Source organism: Lycorma delicatula, chromosome 10 (assembly GCF_047948215.1).
Source record: "Lycorma delicatula isolate Av1 chromosome 10, ASM4794821v1, whole genome shotgun sequence".
In the NCBI taxonomy this organism is placed as follows: Eukaryota; Metazoa; Arthropoda; class Insecta; order Hemiptera; family Fulgoridae; genus Lycorma; species Lycorma delicatula.
The window spans coordinates 13,212,652-13,236,071 of record NC_134464.1 but is presented as its reverse complement, the minus strand read 5'-3'; the positions used below and the strand labels follow the sequence as shown (position 1 = coordinate 13,236,071).

The 23,420-nt window shown below is 26.3% G+C and overlaps 2 protein-coding genes across 7 annotated transcripts in view; one reads left to right on the top strand and one right to left on the bottom strand.

The window, feature by feature from the left end:
• LOC142331572 (calcium uptake protein 1 homolog, mitochondrial-like) overlaps positions 1–23,420 on the top strand; it is a 622,753-nt gene that overhangs the window by 575,849 nt on the left and 23,484 nt on the right. For all 5 annotated transcript variants that reach the window (XM_075377570.1, XM_075377569.1, XM_075377571.1 and 2 more), the window contains one exon: positions 6,481–6,595. In XM_075377570.1, coding sequence (XP_075233685.1) covers positions 6,481–6,595 — 115 coding nt within the window. The remainder of the gene's footprint in view (positions 1–6,480; positions 6,596–23,420) is intronic.
• On the bottom strand, positions 12,474–23,158 carry LOC142331574 (carbohydrate sulfotransferase 10-like). 2 transcript variants are annotated; one of them, XM_075377575.1, is made up of 5 exons: positions 22,850–23,158; positions 20,198–20,429; positions 16,898–17,111; positions 15,624–16,006; positions 12,474–14,044 (listed from the first exon to the last, which is right to left on the bottom strand). In XM_075377575.1, the coding sequence occupies exons 2-5, from the start codon at positions 20,387–20,389 to the stop codon at positions 13,799–13,801; spliced, it is 1,035 nt and encodes a 344-aa protein (XP_075233690.1). In that variant the 5' UTR covers positions 20,390–20,429; positions 22,850–23,158; the 3' UTR covers positions 12,474–13,798. The 2 variants fall into 2 exon arrangements, with proteins under 2 accessions (XP_075233690.1, XP_075233688.1); XM_075377573.1 differs by lacking the exon at positions 22,850–23,158 and adding an exon at positions 22,418–22,716.

Genomic DNA, 23,420 nt, shown 5'->3' with positions numbered 1-23,420 from the left:
TTAAAACTGTATTCTTCTGATTCATCTTTTGTTTCATTTGTCTCGCCAAGTTTGGTCAGCATAAAGCATTACTTTCCTCACAAATTTCTTTTTTTAAGAGTGCTTGCCTTTCTAATCTTTTGATCTACATGATACTTTCTTTGCTGCTTGAAACCCCTCCTTGCTTATCCCAGTCTGTATTTAATTTCCATCTTATTTCATCCGCTCTTTGTAATTTTACTACCAACTTCTTATATACTATTACTCCCACCTCAAATATGTTTTCTATTCATGTATTGTTTCTTCTGAGACTGGGGAAGCTGATGCATCAAGTCCTCTTCCCAAGTTAAAGAGCAGATAGAAATAGAGTCTTGTCTTACACATTTCTGAATCACAGTTTATACCTTTCTTAATCTTCTCTTGTCACTGCTGCTTGATTGTTTACAGATATAGATGTGTCTTTATTTCATACAGTTTAATTCAGTTTTCTTTAAAGTTTAAATGATTTGATCTTTATTATACATTACGGAATTACTTTCTTTATATTTACTAATGTTATGTCAGTGGCTTTGCTCTAACCTTCCTTTTAAGATTAGTCCAAGGGTCAGAAAGGCTGTTTTCCTTGTTCTCCTTTTTACTTTTACTCCCTCTAATTATTAATTCTCTTAATTTTTTTTTTTAGATATTCTTGGTGTCTTTTCTTGTCATTGTCTTGTACTCTTTCCTTATCTTCACCACGTATGAATTAATAATTGCATTTGTATTAACTTATTGGTACTTATAAATGATATACTTTTCATCCATGTGGTTTAAGTAAATTTTGGTTTATACTTATGTGTATAAACCTACATTTAAAAACCAATCTCCTCATCTATATTTATTTATTTATTTTTTTTTCATAACATCTTTTTATGTGTATGAATTACTTAATACTAAATGGAGACTACATTAAATGTTTATTGCAGTAAATTTCCATTTTGAACATTAAAATTTTGTATGTTGATAAAATTTATCCAAAAAGTGCATGTTATGTGTGAAATTTGTATCTCTTATTAGTTCCAATGGATGATTTAAGAATGTTTATTTAAATGAAAGCTAATTTTGTCAAAATTCAATTACCAAGATAAAAGATTAAATAATTTATATGGCCACCAGTTAGAAATTTATAAACATATTTACATTGTAGTTTTTATTGATTAGAAAAAGTAGATGTAAAATTATATACGAAATATCATGGTGATTACTCAATCTGATTTTTATAAATATTTATTTTAAAAACCCAAATGGTGGATAGAAGATAAACTAAACAGAATATTGAATCTTTTCATAAGATACTTTTTGTTCATTTTGATAAGTAAAATTCAAAAATAAATAACTTTTTTTTGTTGACGAAATAAGTCATACAAAAAAATGTGCAACAACATTTCTGATTTATAACCTCCAAAAAATTCCACCCTGATTTCTGTTCTAATTATATGGTAAGGCTGTAGTTATAATATAGTATAATATAATATAAATGCATTCTTTCATGATATAAAGGGGGCATTACTCTGCTAGCTTACCTTACCTGTACCAGCCGTTCTTTTGGCTGTGACACTTATCAAAGCCTTTGGAACAAGAGGCACCAGTTAGAGATATGATGTTCACTTTACAGCTAGCTTCTGCTAGCAGAATGAATGTGTTACATTTATGGCTGTGTATCATTTTCATTTAGGTGAGTTTAGTACACTTTATGTAATTGTATCCGACTCTGTGAAGAAGGTAAAGGGTAAAAATGTCACTTTTCTTAGTAAGTCTAGTGTGAGATGTTGGCATTATTCTTTAGAATTGCTTTGTCATTTTCAGGAGTGACTTGCTAATTCATGTCATGTCGCCACAGCCATTGTGATTTTAGCAATTAGCATACATACTTACATATACAGGGAAAGTTTCCTTCAGATAATGTTAGTATAAGATTTTTGAATGAAAAATTAATCCTGTAGAGATTTGAAGATATTTTTTTAATTTATTTGTTGTCGGATAACTTAATATTAGATTGTTTTTTGTGATTATACGTAGTTAATGTCGTTTTGATATTCAAAACTAAAAGGAAAACTTAAGATAAAGAAAGAAAATTATATATTTCCCTTGCTCCAGACAGCCTAAAAACTAAACTGTAATACAGTTCTTGTTTAAATTTTTATTGTTTGAAATCTGCATAAAATTAAATTTTAATAAATTACTTGTCGTCATTTGATTTTTTTATTTGGTTGTTATTGATTTGTATGGACTTAAAGTTGAATTTTAAAGGAGAATTGATTATTATTATTTGTAATGTTTTAGTCTGATTTTCAAATTCAATTTCATTCAGATTTTCACGAGAACCTCCATATTTTTATATATCATCCCTTGGTATATCCTACTTGTAGTTGATTGTCTGCATCTTTACTTACAATTTTTAATGTTATTCTCTGTCTTAATTACAAATTATTCTGTATGTTGTGTTTTATATTTGTATATTTTGTAGTATTTGTGCATTTGGTAGTTTTGTTTATTGTATTATTCATTGCATGTTTTTAGATGTTTCTTGTTTTTATTTTGTATATTAACTTTCTGTTGTTATTAGAATGTTCCATAAATTTATGTGTGTAATACATTTTTATTTGCATGAATTATACTTAAAAGAATTGAAGTAATGATTTTGTTATTTTTTTAACACTTAAATATATTATAATATTTATTCCAGACATTGAATGAAAAATAAACGTAAAAAATGATTGTTTCCTAAAATATTCTATAAAAAGAGACATTAATGAAAAATTTAATTTTGTATTTACATGTAGTGTATATAAATACATGTTTGGTAATTTTAAAGTTAGTCATTTTATATTAAATTTATACTATTTTTGATAATTATTATTTAAAATTTACGTATTTTAAAAGTAGTCCTGTAATGATTTCTTCAGTAAATAATTTTTAACATTACAATATTTTAAGTGAAATTTTTACTTATTTATTTATATGGAGCAAATTATAAACTAACATTTTATATTTCCTCTGATATGGATGTATGTTAACTTCACTTTAGTAGTATACAATGTCTGTAAATAAAGTAATGAGACTAGTTTTTTTTGCCAGCCAAAGTGGCAACACTGTAACATTACTAGTAAACGTATGGTTATATGAACAGGTAATTAATATTTATAGTCTATTATTGCCACGTGAGACGTAAACAAGCTTTTTGTAAAACGAGTTTTTGTTGTGCGTTACAAAAATGAGTGATATGACCAATTTTGTGCAATCGCATTTTGTGTTAAATGCTACTGAAACTTTTCCAAAATTGTAAAGGGCATATGAGATGATGCTCTGTTACGAGCCCAAGATTTTAGGTTGTTTAAAGCATTTTCAGATGGCTGGGAATCAATTGTGTATGATCCACATTCTGGAAGACCGTTAATGTCAAAAAGTGACGACAGTGTTGAGTGACTCAGATACTTGATACAGTACGACCAGCGATTAACTGTCAGATTGATTGCAAAACAATTGAATTTGAACCGTACCACAATCCATAAAATTTTGACAAACAAATTGGACATGAAAAAAGTTTGTGCAAAATTGGTTCCAAAAACGTCATTGTTGAACAGAAAAACAGAAAATCAGGGTGAAAGTGTGCTGCGATCTTCTAGGATGAATTGAAACTTATCCTGATTTTCTAAAAAAAATGTTGTTACTGGTGATGAATCTTGGATATTTGACTAGGATCCAGAAACAAAACACCAGAGCAAGGAGTGACATATTTCAAATTCATTACATCCCAAAAAAGGAAAACAAACCATGCTAATTTGTTCCTTTGATAGTAATGGCATTGTCCACAAGGAGTTTTTGCCTACAGGACAGACTGTAAATCAATGTGTTTACCGAGAAATTCTTGAAAGTTTGCAGAAAAGAGTTGCCCGCATAAGGCCAGGCATCAAAGACAACTGGACACTGCATCTTGTCACACTGCACTCTCAATTAATAAGTTTTTGGCAAAGAAAAACATTCCTATAGTTCCTCAACCATCTTATTTACCTGACTTTAATCCCTGCAACTTTTGCCTGTTCCCAACTTTTAATAACACATCAAAGGACACCATATTGGAACAGTAGAAAATAATTTAAAAAATGTAACCGACCATCTTAAGGATATTCCGGTTTCTGAGTTCCAACACTGCTATGAAGAGTGGGAAAACCTTTTGAAGTGTTGCAAAGATTCCCAAGGGAACTATTTTGAAAGTGATAAGTTCATGTATAATTGGATTGTAAATAAACAGTCTTTTGGAACCAGTCTCATTACTTAATTTACAGACCTCGTAGTATAATGGTAAGTAAAACAGAAATTCTTTTTGCTTAAGTAATTTTTCTTATTAATGATGTAAAAAAACAGTTAATATAAGCAGTAGTGTATTGTATTTAAATTGTATACTACATTGCACAGCGCATCTTGAAAGTGATTCAATTGTTTATATCATCTCTGTAAATAGAGGCATTAAACTTGTAATACAATTACATCCATTGAGCTGTTAATAAAAACATTTTATGCAGTATATTTAATTTGAATTATATATGAAGAATGCAGTAATTACAATTGAAATTTTAAACTTATTTTTAAAGTGTGTCCACAGGATACTAAATTACTTTGATTTAATAAGAAAATACAAAGCTTAATTTATTTTATGTAATGAATTTCAACATATAAAATTAGTAATTACAAATATTTTTTTTTAATATTTAAAGAATTAAAACTATCCAGACATTATAAATACATTTATTATGTGTGATTTACATTTCCGTACTGTATTTTATATTGCACCATTATTCAATCTTATTTGTTTTTAGTTAAACATTACAAACAATTGTACAGTATTACATCTTTGAAGATTGTATGTTTGGGCTAAAAATTCATATAATGTGTTTGGTAAATTTAAAAAAAAAAAAATATTTATACTTATTATCTATTAAATTGTAATTCTATAGGGTCCAGTATAGAGCCATTTCATTATCTAAATAACTTTTAAGCACTAAATTTTATTTTCACATTTACGCTAGGATTATCATTATTGATTTGAATATTATTTTCTGTCTTTCCTAGCATTGGCACTAACATTTATAGTTGACATTTTACAAATGCAGGTACTTCAAAACATATCAACTGCAAATGCTAAAGTGCTAATGCTAGGAAGGACTGAAAATAACACTCAAATCGTTACTGAATTCAATGTTTCGTTTAATTATTATTTATTTTATAAAAAATGGATTATATTATTTTATTTCTTTATACATTTTTTTTTAACTTTATATTTCACTGTAAAATTAAATGATGTAACAATTGGGAAGGAAGAATTAATATTTTTTTTTTTACTTTTTCAGAATTTTTGCAATTTAATCACTTGTACAATTGTATTTTGAAATTCTCTAATGTCTTAATGTTATCGGTATTTCTTATTTAATAACATCAGTTAAACACTTTGCTTGTATACATTTCAGAAGGAAGTGATCATAAATTGACATATCAAGTGAATGAGGCCATTGTCTTTAATAACATTATGCAAGCACGACAATTGTATTTTATTGGGAGTAAAATTCTCCAGTGATTTGGTTCCAACAGTGCTATGTAATTTCCCACACTGCATAAACTCTAATAGAGGTTGTATCTGAAATATTTCTCGATGATAACTTGTATTACGGTAATCAACTTATGGTCTTTCCTCTCCCTGATTTCGTAATACGTGTTTACTTACTTTAGATGTACATTATATTTTCATTCCCAGACATCAAATAATCTTCTTTTTTTTAGATGATTTTGCTTCTTATCAACCATCTTTTATTCAGCCTCTTCCACTGATCTATTTGTGTGTACTTTTTATAACTTATCTTATGTTCATGCTTAAATAAATCCCTGATCTCTACCAGTCTGTCTAGGATCAGATGGAACTAGCAGTACTAGTATTAGCCCAGACTAAGTGTTTATTTCCCTTTTATTGTATATTTCTAGAGAAAATTTTTCTGTTCATCATCTGTAATATTCAGTGGAGAACTAGCAGATTGACAGATGGCAAAGTTATAATTAACTAGAATGTGATTTTGCTTCAAAAATGTGGTGAATATGTTTATATTATAATTTCTGTAATAAAAAATAAGATTGAGTGAAAAATGAACTTTTGTTCACTTTTCATAATGAAATTATAAATTGATCTTTTATTTTAAGTGAAAAATAAAGTTAAATGAAAAGTAAAAGAAAACAATATTGTTTACTTTCATTTTTAAATGACCATATTTCTCTACTGGATCCCGTGTTTTACAACCAGAATCCATTGATATTAATTTCGATTGATTTTTTGTTTAAGAAAGCACAAGTCTTAAAGCACAAACACTTTTCTCATATTTAATTTTTGTAGTAACTGTTCAAAGTATATATATGTGTTAACATTAAGTAAATTGATTTAAAATAAAGTTTTAGATTTTGTTCTATTTATTATTTCAGAATGTTCACATGAAGCTGGAATTAGCATTAGATGAAGATAGTATATTCTACAAACTTGGAAGTTCAGGTTTAATCACATTCTCGGATTATATATTTCTATTAACCGTTCTGTCAAGTAAGTTTCACATCATTATTGTATTACTAAGTTATAATTATTCTTTTGCTGATTTTAATTAATTTTTTACTTCTGTTTTCTATAATATTATACAAAGATTGTTATTTCTAGATTAAATATAGTTAAAAGAAGAGACATACTTATAGGCCACATATTTAGGCATCCTGGATTAGTCGCTTTAATATTGGAGGGACAGGGAGAAGGAAAAAATTGTGTAGGCAGGCAACATTTGGAATATATAAAACAAATTGTTAGGGATGTAGAATGTAGGGGGTATACTGAAATGAAACGACTAGCACTAGATAGGGAATCTTGGAGAGCTGCATCAAACCAGTCAAATGACTGAAGACAAAAAAAAAGATTCATTTTATTAACTCTAAACTGATTTTAAAGATTCTAATTTCTTAAAACTGTACACTTCTTCCTGATGACAAACTATATTTAAATCAGACAATTTAACAAGTATTATGATTTTATGTAGAACCCTTAGATAGAAATAAATTACTGTCTCATTGTGGAAGACTAAATCAATATGTTGGCTGATGACATGATTTCTATCCAGGAAGAAGAAATGGCAAAAGGGACATTTAAGGGTGGGAGTGATGAATTAATAGAGAAGATTAAACACTAATCGAGCGATCACGGTAGTGAGTAATTTGTCATTGTGCTGAGGATTCTGTATTTGTATTTTATTATGTATTAAAAATTTTCTTTTCCTTTGCCTTTTTAATTGATACTCACTCAAGTTACAGATTACTCTCCTTTCTCTATATTTTACATTTTTTTTTTTTTTCACTAAGTCTGTTAAAGATGCAACTTTTTAATGCTATTATCTTTTCCGTTGAATGTAGACAGTGTGTACAATGCATTGTTTCCAACAAAGTGTTTACATTTGTTTGTTACGTTATGCATATCACAATCTTTCTGTAGCTATGATATATATAAATCAACCGCTTTAAAAGTGTCAGTAGTTTGTGTTTCTTCTGGTTAGAGTAATGGTGTGCAGTACATCATCTAGAACCTGTAAAATGCAGAGTGATAGTGTTACTTGCAGGGGTCAATGTCATCTGTATTTCAGAGGGTTTGGCATGCTGATATGTGTATAGTATCTTGGGTTAAGTGAAGACAGCAATGAGAATCCACTTCAATTATTATTCTTCCATCGTAGATATATGCACACCAAACAGCAACTGTCTGCTCTCCATACGTATGCTAAAATTTGAAGCTTTATATTAAAGAGTTTAGCCTACTAATCTGTTTAGTTTACTATCTCAAAGTTTGAAATAATTATTAAAAAATTTCCCGAGTTAACATTAATTTTCTGAAACATTTTTTTTCACTTCTAAGACTATGATTGTTCATGATTCTTTATTTTACTGTGATTGGAATAATGAAGAAATTAGGAGAAAAATGTAAGGCACTATTGAAATTCAGTTCTTTCTTTGGTTGTGATAGAGCGAATTGCCAAACCTGCTATCATGCAGTATATCGTGATTCATTAATCTACAACAAAAACTATATCTATTAATAATCATCATCGTAACTAATTGTTCAGTATGTATTATTTTCTGTATATGTTTGGACTCGATTGAAAAGAATATGGGTCAGTCCATTTGAAGTGTCCCAAAAAAACATGTTGATTGACCAATTCAAAAAAAATTGAACCTTACCCACTTGTTTGCTATGTGCCTCAGGATCATAAAACAATTTTTTTTTTTTTTTATTTAAGCATTTTACCTGTGGCGGCCATTTTTGTTACGGTGCACATACCTATTTTTGTGACTATGGGTTTACAGAAAAAAATCATAACTAAAAAACTATTGGTCCTGAAATGATGAAACAAAAAGCAATTTGTTCATATTTTCTCAAGGTAAAAGATTGGTCTAGTGGTTTATTTACCTTACTTTCTTCTTTCTATGAGAAAATTAACAATAAAGCTGAACATAAAAAAACAGTAAAATTTCACTTTTGGTAATTTTTTTCAAGAGGCAGGGATAGCAATACAGTTTGAATTATTTTTTGTATATGTTATTAGTTTTACTATAAATAATATTAATGGTGATATACTTACCCCTAAATTTTTATGAATTTTTGAAAACTAATCTTTTTTAAAAGATTCGAATTTTGGCTTCAAATAACTCTGATGGAGCTGATGATAAAAATTTTTAATTTGCACAACTTGCAGTGTTTTTGTAGATGTTTATGGCAAATATTTCTTATCTTCTTTGCACTTTACATTTATTTTTAAAATAATTGTTTTAAAATTATTAATAATAGGTTGTAATTTAATGATAACTTAACCAATACAGTAACGTAATATAATTTTGATTCAAAAATGTTTGTAAAACTAACCCAAACTAAGATTTTAATGAGTAACCTACATATTTTTGAAAAAAATTCATTTTTATTTTTATATTGATTTATTTTTGTATACACTATTGAAGAAAAAATAAATTGTAGCAAAATTTTAATTATTCTTGAATGAAATAGACTTATTGTTCAATATTGTGATGTGGAGCAATGTATTGCTCTTGGTCTTCGCATTCTTATAGTTCTTTGTTCTACTGAGAAAAAATACAACAGTTAACACAGAGAGACTTTTCAGGAGCTAAATTTAAATTTGGAAAAATATGTTCTTGAAGAGCTTGCTCTAACGTTATTTGTATTAAGTTTCTTTTAACTGTTTTTTTTATAAGTTCTCAAAGGGTCACAACAGAATTGTCCATACATGTGACTGAATTTTGACCAAAACTTTTTTTCATGATATTTACAAACACTAGTGACATCTGAATTAACATGTAAAAAAATAAGTTGCTGGTTTTCATCACTCACTAAATTCACAAATTTTAATGAGTTCTGGCACTGTACCATACACTGTTTTATGACACTCTTCATTTACATAAATTCCTACGGAACATTGTTCTTCTATTGTTTTACATGAAATTACTTGAAAATAATGTAAAAATTTAACTGATTTTAAAATTTTCAATTATAATATTATTAATTAAAACTTATTTATTTAATAAACACTTCCAAACAGGATGAAATTTGAGACACTTGGTAAAGATGTGAACAGGTCACTGACTAATATCAGACTGACCAGTCTGTAACTGCAAAGCTAAATGATGTAATAAGCATAAATGAGCATGATGCAACATGAATTTTCTTGGTAATGACTTCAAGCACCTGTTGTAGTATGAACAATGCAGTTGAATGCTTCAAACAAGTCTATTTCAGCTATAGTAATAAGTATAAAAATATTAAAGTGCCAAGAAGACAAGAAACCCCCTTGGAGCACTTATTTAGTGAGTCAAAATGGTATTGCTTTTAACAGTTTTTTATTTTTTTTGAGAGCTTATAATTTTTTTATTAGCTCAATATACAAGAAACTTTTTTATTTGCCATAAATATCTACAAAAACACTGTAACTAATGCAAATTTGAGATTTTTATCACCAGCCCCATCAGAGTTAGTTGAAGTCAAAATTTGAATTTTCTAAAAAAAATTAGTTTTCAAAAATTCATAAAAGTTTAGGAGTAAATAGATCACCATTGTTATTATTTATGGTAAAACTACTAACGTATACCTAGATATAAAAAAATAATTCAAACTTTGTATGCTATCCATGCCTCTTGAAAAAAAATTACCAAAAGTGAAATTTCACCATTTTTCATGTTCAAATTTATTGTTAATTTTCTCATAGAAAGAAGAAAGTAAGATAAATAAACCACTAGACCAATCTTTTACCTTGAGAAAATATAAATAATTTTTTTTTTGTTTCATTCTTTCAGGATCATTATTGTTTTAGTATAATTTTTTTCTGTGAACTCTTACAGTCACAAAAATAGGTATGCACATCATAACAAAAGTGGCCCCCACAGGTAAACTGCTTAAATAAAAATTAAAAAAAAATAGTTTTAAGGTCCTGAGACATGTAGGAAACAAGTGGGTAAGTTTCAATTTTCTTTTAATTGGTCAAGCAACCATCCTTGGGCCACATACATAGACATGAACTCTGAATTTATTAATAATAAACTCGTACATTTTTATATTTTATCATTCATTAATTTATCTATAATGATTAATGTGTTGCAATTATTACATTTTTCCCAAAAAAAAAATTGTTAAGTTGAAGAAGTACTAAAAGAAAAGCAATATTGTGACTTACTGGGCATAAAAAATGAAGTTTATGAAAAACACTATAAATATTATGGTAACTATTTTAAGAAAAAAAAATTACAAAATGAATGGAATTATTTTCATAAAGCAGATATTGAATGAGCTTAAAAACTAATCTTGATGGAAAATATTTTGTTACGTAATCATTGGATAATATTTTAATAAAGTAATTTAATAAAAACAATTAAATTTGTGAATTTACACGTTGTATTTTTGTAATATATTTAAATAAACAATGATAACTTAATTTTAAAAGTAATGCATTACTGTTATAAAATTTTATGCAATTATTAGAAACCAATCGGAATAAGTTACATTAATAAAATTGCCTCATGCAACAGAATGCTTCATGTGGCTAGTATAAAGGGGAAAACTGGTTTCATTTCTTTCCTCAAATGAGGTTAAAACTATCATTTTTACACTAACATTTTTTTTTTTAATATCTGTAAGCTATTAACCATATAAAATGGTTAGTGTATTATTTTATTTTGTGATGAAAATAACAAAATGAATCTTCAGCCATTATTCTAAGTAACGTAGAAGCGAAAAAAGGACTTTCAAAGAAGTAAATATTATTTAGAAATTAAAGGAAAAGGATTTTATGTTTCTGTACAGTAGACTAAATAGTTAGACGATGTATAAAAATTTTAGCAAATTGAGATTAGTAGTGTTATAAGTCAAAGTGGTGGTAGGCATTGAGACGGTAAAAATGGAATTATTTTCATTTTTACCCCGATAACATACTTCAGTAGGACAGTAGGTTAGGACTATAGGTTCTAACATGCGTTAGGTTTTGTGGTTATGCTGGTAATCTGAAGTACATACTACATCGTAAAAGTGGCTGTCGTAAAACGTCAAGTTGTTCTTGTAAAATTTACTATTTTTTAATACTCACCAGCTTTTTCATCAATTGAGTATGGACTCTGACAATTGAACTCAGTTGTTTGTCTTATCTTTCAGTTATTGAATGAATGAATTAGTAAAAGGAAAAATGAAATATATAATTTTCAATAATAATGATAAATTTATTGAATTGTGCAAAGAATATAATGTATATATTATAAAAATAAGCTATTAATTGGAGCAGTTTTTTATTAGCTTTATAATAAAAATATATTAATATTATAATAATAATTAATGTGGTCTAATGTAATGTGAGCTTTGCAATTATTTATTTCTAGCTTAAAAGTGCAATGCTTAAAAATGATTATAGTACTCATATCATATAATATTGCTAAAAATATTTATGATATTCTTATTATTTTATTGCTTACCTGAAGCAGTCCATTAAAATGAAAAACATTATTAAAATATATTTATTTTATATTATTTAAATTTAGACTTTCTTTTATTGTCATTTTATTTTAATAATCATTAATAATATTTATATTCAAAGCACTTTTTTAAAAAATATTATTTTCTTATAATAAAGTTTATTATGGTAAAATATTTTTAATGAAAAAAAATTAATTTTAATGTTGCAATATGAATTTTATTAATTAATTATTTAATTATCTTATTTGGTTTTTTTTTACATAAAGTGATAATAAACATTTTTGTAATTTTTACAAACTATTGTTTGTGCATTTTTTAATGTCTATGATTTTCATAATTTTTTTAAATTATTATTTTTTTTAATATATAAACTATATCAATGAAAAACTAATTTTTACTTAGCATTATTGTGTTCAATGTTTTATTTTCTAATTTTTTTTTTTTTAAAGTAGTTATTAAACTTTGTTAATACTGTTCTTAAAACAAATATCTAATTAAATAGTGGGATGTGTAAATATTTATTATTGCATTACTGTTATATAAAGTGCCTTTGAAAAAAAAAATTGTGTATAAAATTTTACATGTCTTGCAATAAATATAATGTTTAATTCATATAAACTAATATTTGATACATTTACACTGATTAAAGTAATGAAATAAATCAATTAATATATATATTTTCTTTTTCATCTTTATTTTGATTTGTTAGATTTAATTTATATTAATGAATAATAAGAGATTAATGAATATCTCAAGATTATATCTTGAAATATAATCTTATCTCAAGATTTTGATATTTTATTCTAATTTGTGATTTATTATATTTTATTTTTTTTATGTTATTCTAGATTTTTTATTGAACCATTTCTTATTGAATTTGCAGGATATTAACTGGAATTTGATATTGGGATTTATCTTATCTTTTGGTTTCCACTATTTTAAATTAACCCCGTGTTTCTTTAATAAAAACAATATTGAGATAAAATTTAAATTCTAATGTTTATAATAGTTATATACTTTTATCTTGTTTTTAAACTTTGTATTTCTGGGAACACCTTTAATAAATATTTTATTTTTTATGAAATTGGAAACCAAAAATATTTTATAAGGCTAAGAACGTTTTTAAAATTCTGATTAGGGTAAATACTAGTTTTTTTCCTAATAGCACTATATATATATATATATATAGTTCTTTTTATTAATTTTGTCTAGAACCTTGACTTTTCTTTACGGAAAAGAACTGTTATGATATTTTAACTTGGAAAATATTTCTTCCCCCTTTTTAATATTTCCTTTTAAACATCAATTTTAAAATCTTTAATTTTATTTTGTAATAGTTTATTTAATTTGATTTTTATAATAGTATAATTTCTACATCTTTTTTAAACCTAATATATACTGAAAGTATATATTAGGTATACTAGGTATATTAGGTATTTCAGTATATACCTGAGTATATACTGAAAGATTATACTAAATCTAAATTTTTAATTAAAAAAATAATGGTTCTGAACTAATTGGTATATAAATTATTACTCAATCATATAATTTATTATAAAAATTTCAATTAAGCACTTCTGCACAACTTTTAAACTAGATAAGCTTTCCCTGCATTTTAATTTTGTCATAATATGTTTAAAATTTATTCATGCTTAAGTGGCCGGATTCTTTATTCTAATAGTAGTAGTAATAATAATAATAATAATAATAATAATAATAATAATCGTAGTAGAATTAATTTTAATTTGTTCATGTTTTTATGAGCTCATAATATTTTGTAGCATTATATCCAAACATTTGGAAATCAATTCTATAAATATCTACTAATTTATCTAGTAGTTCTTTGTTAAGTTTTGAATAATATTTTTTAATTAAATCTTTTGTATGTAAACCACCTTGCGATTTATTATGAATTCTCATTCTTTTTGGTGTTAAAATTTTTTGTAGTCCCTTGCGTTGTATTATATATTTCTGGTCTCTTGATAATGTTTCCAACTGAAAAAAAATTCTGATTAGAATATTACTTTTAGTTTTAATAATTCTTTTCTACTGTACCTTATTTGATATATATTATATTGAAAATAAGTGTATATAAATTGAGGAAGAAATTCCAGTAATTGAACCTATATTTTATGAAATAGTTAATAATCATATATAATAATATATAATCATAGTTAAATTATGTAGAGAACTGTTTCAATTTTTTTTAGGTAATTGAATTCTGCTGGAATTTTTCCTGATCATTATAGTTATTAAATCTTTTAATTATAAATAAAAAAAGGAATTAGAAAAATGTGGGACATTCATTAACTTAATTAACCTGAACCTAAAATCATGTAGTATGAATGTCATTCGGAAAGTTCTTGATCTGACAGAGAAATGGTGCAAGTATGACTCAATGATTTGGATATTTGTATAGTATGATCTTTTGGATGGCATGCTGCAAAGTTTCATATGCATGCGTTTTGTTATTTGTTTGTGGTGATCAAGTAAAGCAAATGAGTTTTGCTATTTTTTTGAAAAATGGATAAAATTGAAGTTTGAACTGTTTTAAAAGGTTTAAACCCAATGGATGTAAAAAAAAAGTTAGATTCCACTTTAAAGGAGTCATCATCACCTTCATTTTCGACAGTAAAAAAGTGTGCTGCTGAATTAAACATTCAAGATGATGTACACATGCATTACCCAAAAGGTACTACAACTGATGAGATTGTCATGAAAATCCACAATGCTGTGTTAAAGGATAAATGATCTTGTATACTATAAGTATATCTTATAAAAGTCTTGTAATACTATAAGTGTAGTATTTGGAGCTTACTGACATAGCAAATATTTTCTCTATATACCTTTCAAGGGTGTTTAGTCTTATTTAAATATGATTCTGCTAAGTTTCTTCAGCCTTTGATAACTATAGATGAAACATGGATTCACCATTACAGCAAGAGGCCAAATAGTGGGTGAAACAGGTGAAAGTGTGCCAAAAAAAAGCAAAAGCAATTCCATCTCAGGAAAAGTCATTGTACAGTTTTCTGACTTCTTGTGACGTGGTTCTTATAGACCATCTAGAAAAAGAGAAGACAATACCGGGGAATGATACCCTCCACTACTAGACTGATGTATAAGGGTGCAGTTCAGGCTAAACATCCTATCAGGCAAAAAAGAAAATGTTCTTTCACCAGAATAATATGCCTGCACACTTGTCTTGGGTTGTTGCTACTAATCTCCATGACATATGTATTGAAATTTTTCTATGTGCACCGTATTTGATTCATAGCGATTTCTTACTGTTTCTAAACTTGAAGAAATAGCTCGCTAGAAGAAGACACATTTGAAATGATAAGGTTAAAGCTGGACAACCACTTATTTTGCAGTGTTAGACAAATCACATTGTACAAAGGATATTTAAAAATTGGAAAGTCATTGTTCTAAATATATCAAACTGCAAGGTTACTATGTTGAAAAATTAAAAAAATTCTGGAAAACCTGTCTTTTCTTTGTCAGATTGAGCAATTTTTGAATTTCTATTCATTTTTAAAAAGAAATAATTGTAATCAATTTTCCTAACTATACATACCTTTGCAATGACTGTAAAGTTTACAGCACATGGTGTACAAAATTTATAAAACGGAGCCCAATGTTCGTCTGGCCTTTTACTTGTATTCGCTACATAAGTTACAAATTCTTTAAATGTTGGTCCACCTCTTACTTTCCCATTCTTATCTCTATAACGTGCAACGATTATTTTAGCTAGTTGTTGATAATACGGTGAATGTACTGTTTCAAGTTTATTACGATATGCAGATAACAACCGGTGAAATGGATCTCTTACAATTAAAAACGATAACGATTTAGGTAATGATGTTTCTAATTGGTGTAATGTTGGCCGTGGAAATCGTCCTCTTAATAATGAAATTGGATTTTTTTTTACCATTTGAAGATAGGAATCAGGGTAACCACCTGTACAGAAAGTGAACAATCAAAATTTTTCAACGCTGTGCTTTCTTGCTAAGAGTATATTTAAAATATCACAAAATTTTTGTATTAAAAAAATTAATTCCATTAAGTTTTAAAATTTTTTTTTTTATGTATTATATTTGTAAATATTGTAAAGTACAACCAAATGCCAGTTTAATGTAATCATTAATCTGCTGCTATGCAAAGATTGTAAACAGCACCTAATAGATGAACCAGCTAAGATCTGTAAGGTAGTGGTTAGATCATTTTCCAAAAAAAAAATCATATATTTCCAGCCATTGATTACCACATTAATCAGATAATTAAACACTATAGTACTGGTAACTCTGCATCAAGTTATTTCTGAACAGAAACCTGGCAAACTGTTGGTTTATTAGTAACATGGAGGTGATAACTAATTTTATATTATTACATTTTTGAATAACTACCTGTTTAGGTCTAAGACTTTATAATATAGTTATAGCTGATTGTGTTTAATTTAAAAAAACTGTCAATTTGTTTATTTTTGGCCACATAGGTTATGGTTACTTATCCAGTCGATGATTCTCTGTACTTTCTATGTACTCTGTGAGGATTCATTATAATTTTTAATTGACCTACATCACCAATCTTGTTCCTATTACCAAATTCTTTCTATATATATTTTTTTATCATTTGTGTTAAGACTTCTTCATTTTGTATTTAATCAGTTGTCGTATTTTTTTTTATAAATCCTTCCAAATCTGAAAAAATTTCTTTATTTTTAATACTTTCTTACCATTTATTTTGTTAAAATATTTTTCAATATTTATTCTATTGAATAAATATTGAAAAATATTTTAATATTTTATAAATTAGAAAATTTAAATATTTAAGATAATTATCCAAATTTACCTAACAAATTAAAATTGTACATCCAGGTAGAACTTGCTGCTTTAAATATATTACACCAAATCAATGAATGTTTTGCATCGATAACAAATTCCCAAGCATTCGGTTTCATTTGTGGTACAACACCACTTTTGCATACATTATGTAATCTTTCTTTTCTTTCTGCTAATTCTTGTTCAGTTTTTGTCCAATCTATGCTCCCTTCTGTTGTAGGAATCTGGAATAAAAATATTTTTTTATTACTATTTAAAATTTTTTTCATTAACTTACATAATTATTTTCTGTCTCTTAGATGTACAGTTCATTACATTTGATTTTATATAGCTCTTCCATTACATTCATTTGCTAGAGTTTACACTCAATCAGGTCTAAAAGATACTAATGTTTTTTTTTCCATTGTCTGGTCGGTATACCATTAACTTACGATCAAAGTGGATATAATTTTTTATTCGATTTTACTGGAATAATTTTGATTCAGTGGATTTTTCTAAACAAATTTCTAAAAGCTTTGAAAGCTTTGAATTATCATAAAATTTATTAGTGAAGCATTGCAAATTATAATCCAAATTCTGTAAGAGAATAGTATATCAACTGAATCAAATTATTGTATTATTATTATTTAGCAAAAACTTATTATTAAGCAAAATTTTTCTTTTCTTTGGAAAAGAAAAACTTTTATTATTCTGGTGTTTGATGTGTATGTATTCATCTATTATTTTATTTCAATTTGATGATTTCATTACGCTGTTGGATTTGTATAATAAATTATATATGAGTATTTGTAGAAATCATGACTGCATAGCATGAATTATTGATTTTTGTTTTCATAATAACTAATTTGTTATTCAGAAATAATTATTTTATTATACGTACTTTTTTTATTTTACAAATTTTTCATGCTTAATAGTTACTATTATTTTGTCATATTAATTTTATATGTACAAGTTATTTATTATATACTGGTAAAGATAACATATAACAACGTATACATTTACATTACATACATATTTCATTTCATGTCCACTACATACATTGCTACATACATAATATGATAAAACATATATATATATATATAATGTTTACAGCATGATGCAAGGTTTATAAGTATTACATTCATTTTAATTATTGTGAAGAACATATATATGATACAAATATAAGTCTTTTTGGTAATAAGAGAGAGTGATAAAAAAATATTTATATAATAAAAAATACTTTTATTTTAATCTACTACTGCAAAAAATACTGTATTTTTATAATATCTTTTTATTTACAGAAATTAAACTAATCAGTTGTCTAAAGAATAATTAAAATATTGGTTATGAGTTTTATAAAAGATTTATGGGAAGTTCCATTCTAAGAGTTTTTTGATTTCATTTCATCAGAATGCATAAAATTTTTAAAAAAGATTTTTAATTTTTAATTAAAACTATGTCCCTCTTGACGAGACAGATGTTTTTCCTTTATAATTTATTCATTCAAGTTGAATTTTAGCAAACATTTCAAAATACAAAGATACATATAATTTAATCAACGTTTATTTGAAAAGATCTTTTACCTATCAAAAAACTTAACAGTTATTCCTGTTATTGCATTCTAAGTCAAAGTGATATATTTTTTTTTCGGGCCAAAATATCCTTTATTTACAAAGAGATGTTTGTTAAGCAGAGAGCAGAACCTGGGTACACCTGTTCTTAAAAAAGAAATGAATTATCCCATCTGCAAACATGTTTTATTTTCAGCTTCCTTTGTAGTTTTATTCAAAGTTGCATACCATCAGCCTTTACTTCAAAATTAAACGGTAAATATTTTCTGTTTTAATCCTTTTTTTATTTTACATCTACTGCATTTCTGTTACGTACTTTTTAAGTTTTTCATTACTGCTTATTCTAGTGTAAGCTATAATTTCTATTTCTGTCATATTGCATAAATTCCCTCATCAGGCCATCACCTTTTTTTTTTTGTTTCTAATCAAAAATTATTTGTCCAGTTTTTAAAGATATATAAACAAATTTACTAAATAGTTAATTAATAAACAAATTTACTAAATAAAATCATTTTTATTTCTACTGGGTAATAAAAAGATTTCAAGCTAACGCTAGGATTCTAACTTTATATCTTTGGTACATCATTCAATTGTTCTTGTACCGGTTTACTAACCAAGGTGTAACTGATTTTAAACTTTGGCTCCAATTGTAGAATACTTTATAATAATAATAAAAATATATTTATGTTTTTTTTTATAAAAACTGAATTTTATCAAAATATTAAGTTGAACTTTATTATCAATGTATTGAATGAAATTCATACTGTCAGTCTAATGGAAACTAATAAAAATCTCATTCTGATAGCAATCCATACATATAGAGTAATTATTGGATAACTGAAATTGTATGTTTGTCTCGTTTACTTTGTTTTTTGCTATAATATACAGAATCAGTCTGATTAGCGATTGGCACTTAGCAAAAATAAGCAAAGTCCATCTAATTATATTTTAGTGCTGAAAAAATTGAAATTCTAATAGTTTGTTTTAATTTGTGTTCATGGTAAATATATGTAAGAATAATAATATAAGAAGTTAAAGATATAAAATAGTTATAATTATCAAATGAATGTTTATTGTTCTTGTTACCACGATCATATAAAACGGATAAAATTTAATTAAATTTTGTCACCAATAAAATATGTTTGTTGGGAAACTTGAATGAGATAAGGAATGAATACCAGGTATTACTTATTTATTTTTTAATTTGTTTTAGAATAGGAATTGAATAAAGCAAGTTTTCTTTATTCATGCAACAAAACACTAAATATCTCTTGTTACATATTAAATTTGAATTGTTTTGTATAATATCTGCATGATCCAGCATCTCCTGTTGCAGTGCGTTTTAATGCTAATTGTGATTTTTTTTCACTATGTAATGTGCAATTTACTCACATTGAAAAAACCAACTTGGAACATAACCCTGTAGAAACATAGGCCTCTATTGCGTGAGTGATAGCATCTCAGTCTTTCATCCAAATGCCCTGGGTTTGAATACCAGTCAGGAATGCTATTTTACATGCTACAAAACTGCCATTTCAACACATTCTCTGAAGCATTACCTAATGGTGGTACCAATGCTAAAAAAAAATAAAATCATAATGACCCAATTTTTTGTAAAGATATTGAAGAAACTTCCTTTGAATAATATACAGGAAAAAGTTTCAATTTTATTAATACATAGATTGAAAAAAGAGTCAAAATTATAAATATTAATTCATCTAAAATTTAAAATATAAATTAATATTTAAATAATTATTTACTATTCTAGTTTTGTTGATCTGATGAGGATGTTGGTTACTTGTTGTTGTATGGTGATGTGAGGAAGCTCGTGATGGCATTGATAGATAAGAGAAGTAACAATAACCTGCTGTAAATAATACGAATAAAGTAAATTTTGCTAACGAACTCGAACGAGCATATCTTATTGTTGGACATGTGCTGCGTACAGTCATGGCATTCTGGGTTTTCAATATCTTCTTTTTTACACATATTCTGCAACATAGAAATCATGAAAGATAATATTAATTTAAAAATAATAATAAGTTGAATGATTTTAGATTAATTTGTTAAATTTACTGAATTCAATTGATGGTTATACCCGGTTTATAAAACCAGTTCCATTATCATTAACGTTAAATAACATCAGATATAATAAGTAAACTGATGGGTAAGCATTCATTTCATGTATTGAACTATATTTATTTTAAAATTCCTCTTAAGTTAAGGGGAAATAAATGAACATCTTTTTTAATTTCATCGAACTACTTATATAGTAGAAACTCTTTCACATCAAGCTATAAGTTAATTCTTATTTTTTTGGAGCATTCTGAAAATTTACAATCATACTATTAAATACAGATATATTTTTTTCATACATTTATTTTTGTGTAATTCATCAGTTACGGTTGTATATGTTTTACAGAAAAAGGAATTGGTAAATCCAACTTACTACTCTAGTCTCAGTTATCTTTAGACTAATAACTTATTTATATACATAAATTAGCTATGTTACCATTTGTATGAATGTAAGCCATGCATTAACAATTTGTAAAAACTAACTTAGAAATTAAAGTTGGTTGTAGGTTGGGTATTTTAAAGATGTAAAATATAATAAAAGTAAGATTTATTAAAAAAAAATTCTACAAAAAGAAAAAAGTAATTTGTTACTGAATTATAATATTTTATTTTCTGGATGTCAATAAAAACTATCAACTTGAATTAAGAAAACCATTTTAATATATGACTCATTCATTGGAATTCAATGTACATTTCAAAATAGTATTTAATGTACTATTTGTCATAATGTACAGTACTATTTGTGCTATTTATAATGCCAGTTTGTACCTTATGTATGTATATTGTCATTTGTACCTGCAACAGGTGTAGTGATGTTTCATAAGTCATTCTGAAAAACAGCACAGCTCTTCCTTAAAAATAACAATATCCATGTCGGGCTTATTAATAAAACTGAGGAATTAGGTAGTTTCCTGTTTTTCTTCTTTTCTTAGTATATGATTGCATGTCAGCATCCCAAACCCACTGAAATGCGAATGATATTCAGCCCTACAAATGATCCTTTCACTCTTGTCACCACAGAGAATGGCTGTGTCGTGACCACTATTACTCTGACCAGTGCCCATTGTACTTGACTTGCTTCAGACGCATGAGAAAGGCCAGGACAATTAGTGTAATGCATTTAATTTATGTGTACTCCTTTGAGTTTTGAGAGAATACATTATAATAAAACATTGTTTCATTTCAGTTGGATATCCAATATTTTATCTAATTAAAATGTAAATTTTAAAATTAATAAATATATTTAATTTTAAATTATTAATATGATTGAGAATTTTTAGTTTTAAAAATGCTTTTGTTCCTTATAACTAAATTCAAACAGAATTCAATAGAACTGAAATAATTAAACTTGCGTTCATATAGGCTGTCACATTTTCTTACTAAAGAGAAGTTTATTATGAAATATTGTACGAGATAAAGCAAAGAATTGTTTTCTTCTTTTTTTTGTAGTGGTTGTTTGAATGATTAACAAGAAAAACTAAATTACTCAATTTTCTTTAAAGTTTTATGTATTTTTCAAGAAATGTCACAAAACTTTTTGTTACAGATGAATAATTTTATTACTGATATTAAATAAGAATCTTCTACGTTTAATGTGTTTTTAATTTTTTTGTAAACAAACAAATAATAATCATACACAAAATCCTTACGTATTGTATAGCTTTTTAGCTTGATCCTGTAAAACTTATTTACAAATGATTTGAAATCGGTTATATATTTAACTTCTAGAGTATACATTTATACAACATACATACATCTAAATATATAAATAAGCATACATGACAAATGTCAAAGTTAAAACAAAACCTTACGTTTAATAATTCAGCCATATAAATTAATATTTATTTATAAAGTGAGAAAAAAATTCTATATACGTATATATATATATATATATTTGTACTTACCACGCTTTGGTTTTTCAAAATTAAATTTTTGTTGACATTCACGGACATATTCGGTTGCAATTTTTATAATTTTCTTAACAACTTGATGAAATATTTGTTTTGAATTCATGATTATGATTTTGTTATATTGTTTACGTTTTATTAATAAAGAAAAAAATTCTTAAAATTTGGTGATTATTAGAAGAAAAGATAAAAATGATTGATTATAAGGTGTGTGTGTGTGTGTGTTTCTAAACAAAATTGATTGTGAAAATAAACTGTTACATTAAATATAAAGAAAAGCGTTACTAGTGAATATAGTGTAGCAGTGGTAATAATTAAATTTTATTGTGATGATAGTTAATTAGTATTATAGCTAATTAATAATAATTTAAATTGTGATAACTTTTGTTGTAATTATAATGATACTTATTATAATTAATCATAACTCACTCGTTTGTGAATTTAAAAAAAAAATTTTTTAACCTTTTATGAAATATAATTTTTGTGGTTTTTTAATCAGTTAATTTGTTGTAATCGTTTTTCAAATATTATGTGATTTATAAACTGCGTGGAATGTACGTCGATAATACAACAGTAGAATATTTCATTAATAAATTTAATATCTGTACTAGATTTTCATTTTTTTTCTTTTTCCCTAGTGGTTTACATGTCGTCTTCTGAAGTGGACTACATTATTTAGATTAAACAGCTGCTTCTTCGTTGGGTTGTTCGTTCATCGGTTATAAACCTCAATACCATTTGGAGCATTGCACCAGATTTAGTGTAGGGGGGATGTTTACGTGTTATGGTGGTGGTGGTGGTAGTGGTAGCAGGAGGGTGTTATTGTAGTGGGGATAAAGAATTCCCTTTTTCTACCTCCCTTCCTCTTTTCTCCATCTGTATTAACAGAGAGGGGTTTTTCCTCTTATCCCTTCCCTCTACCCTGTTTTAATACATTGGTTAGGGTGGAGTTAAAGAACTGTGTCGGGATCAATAACATAAGAAAGCAGCATTTTTTTAT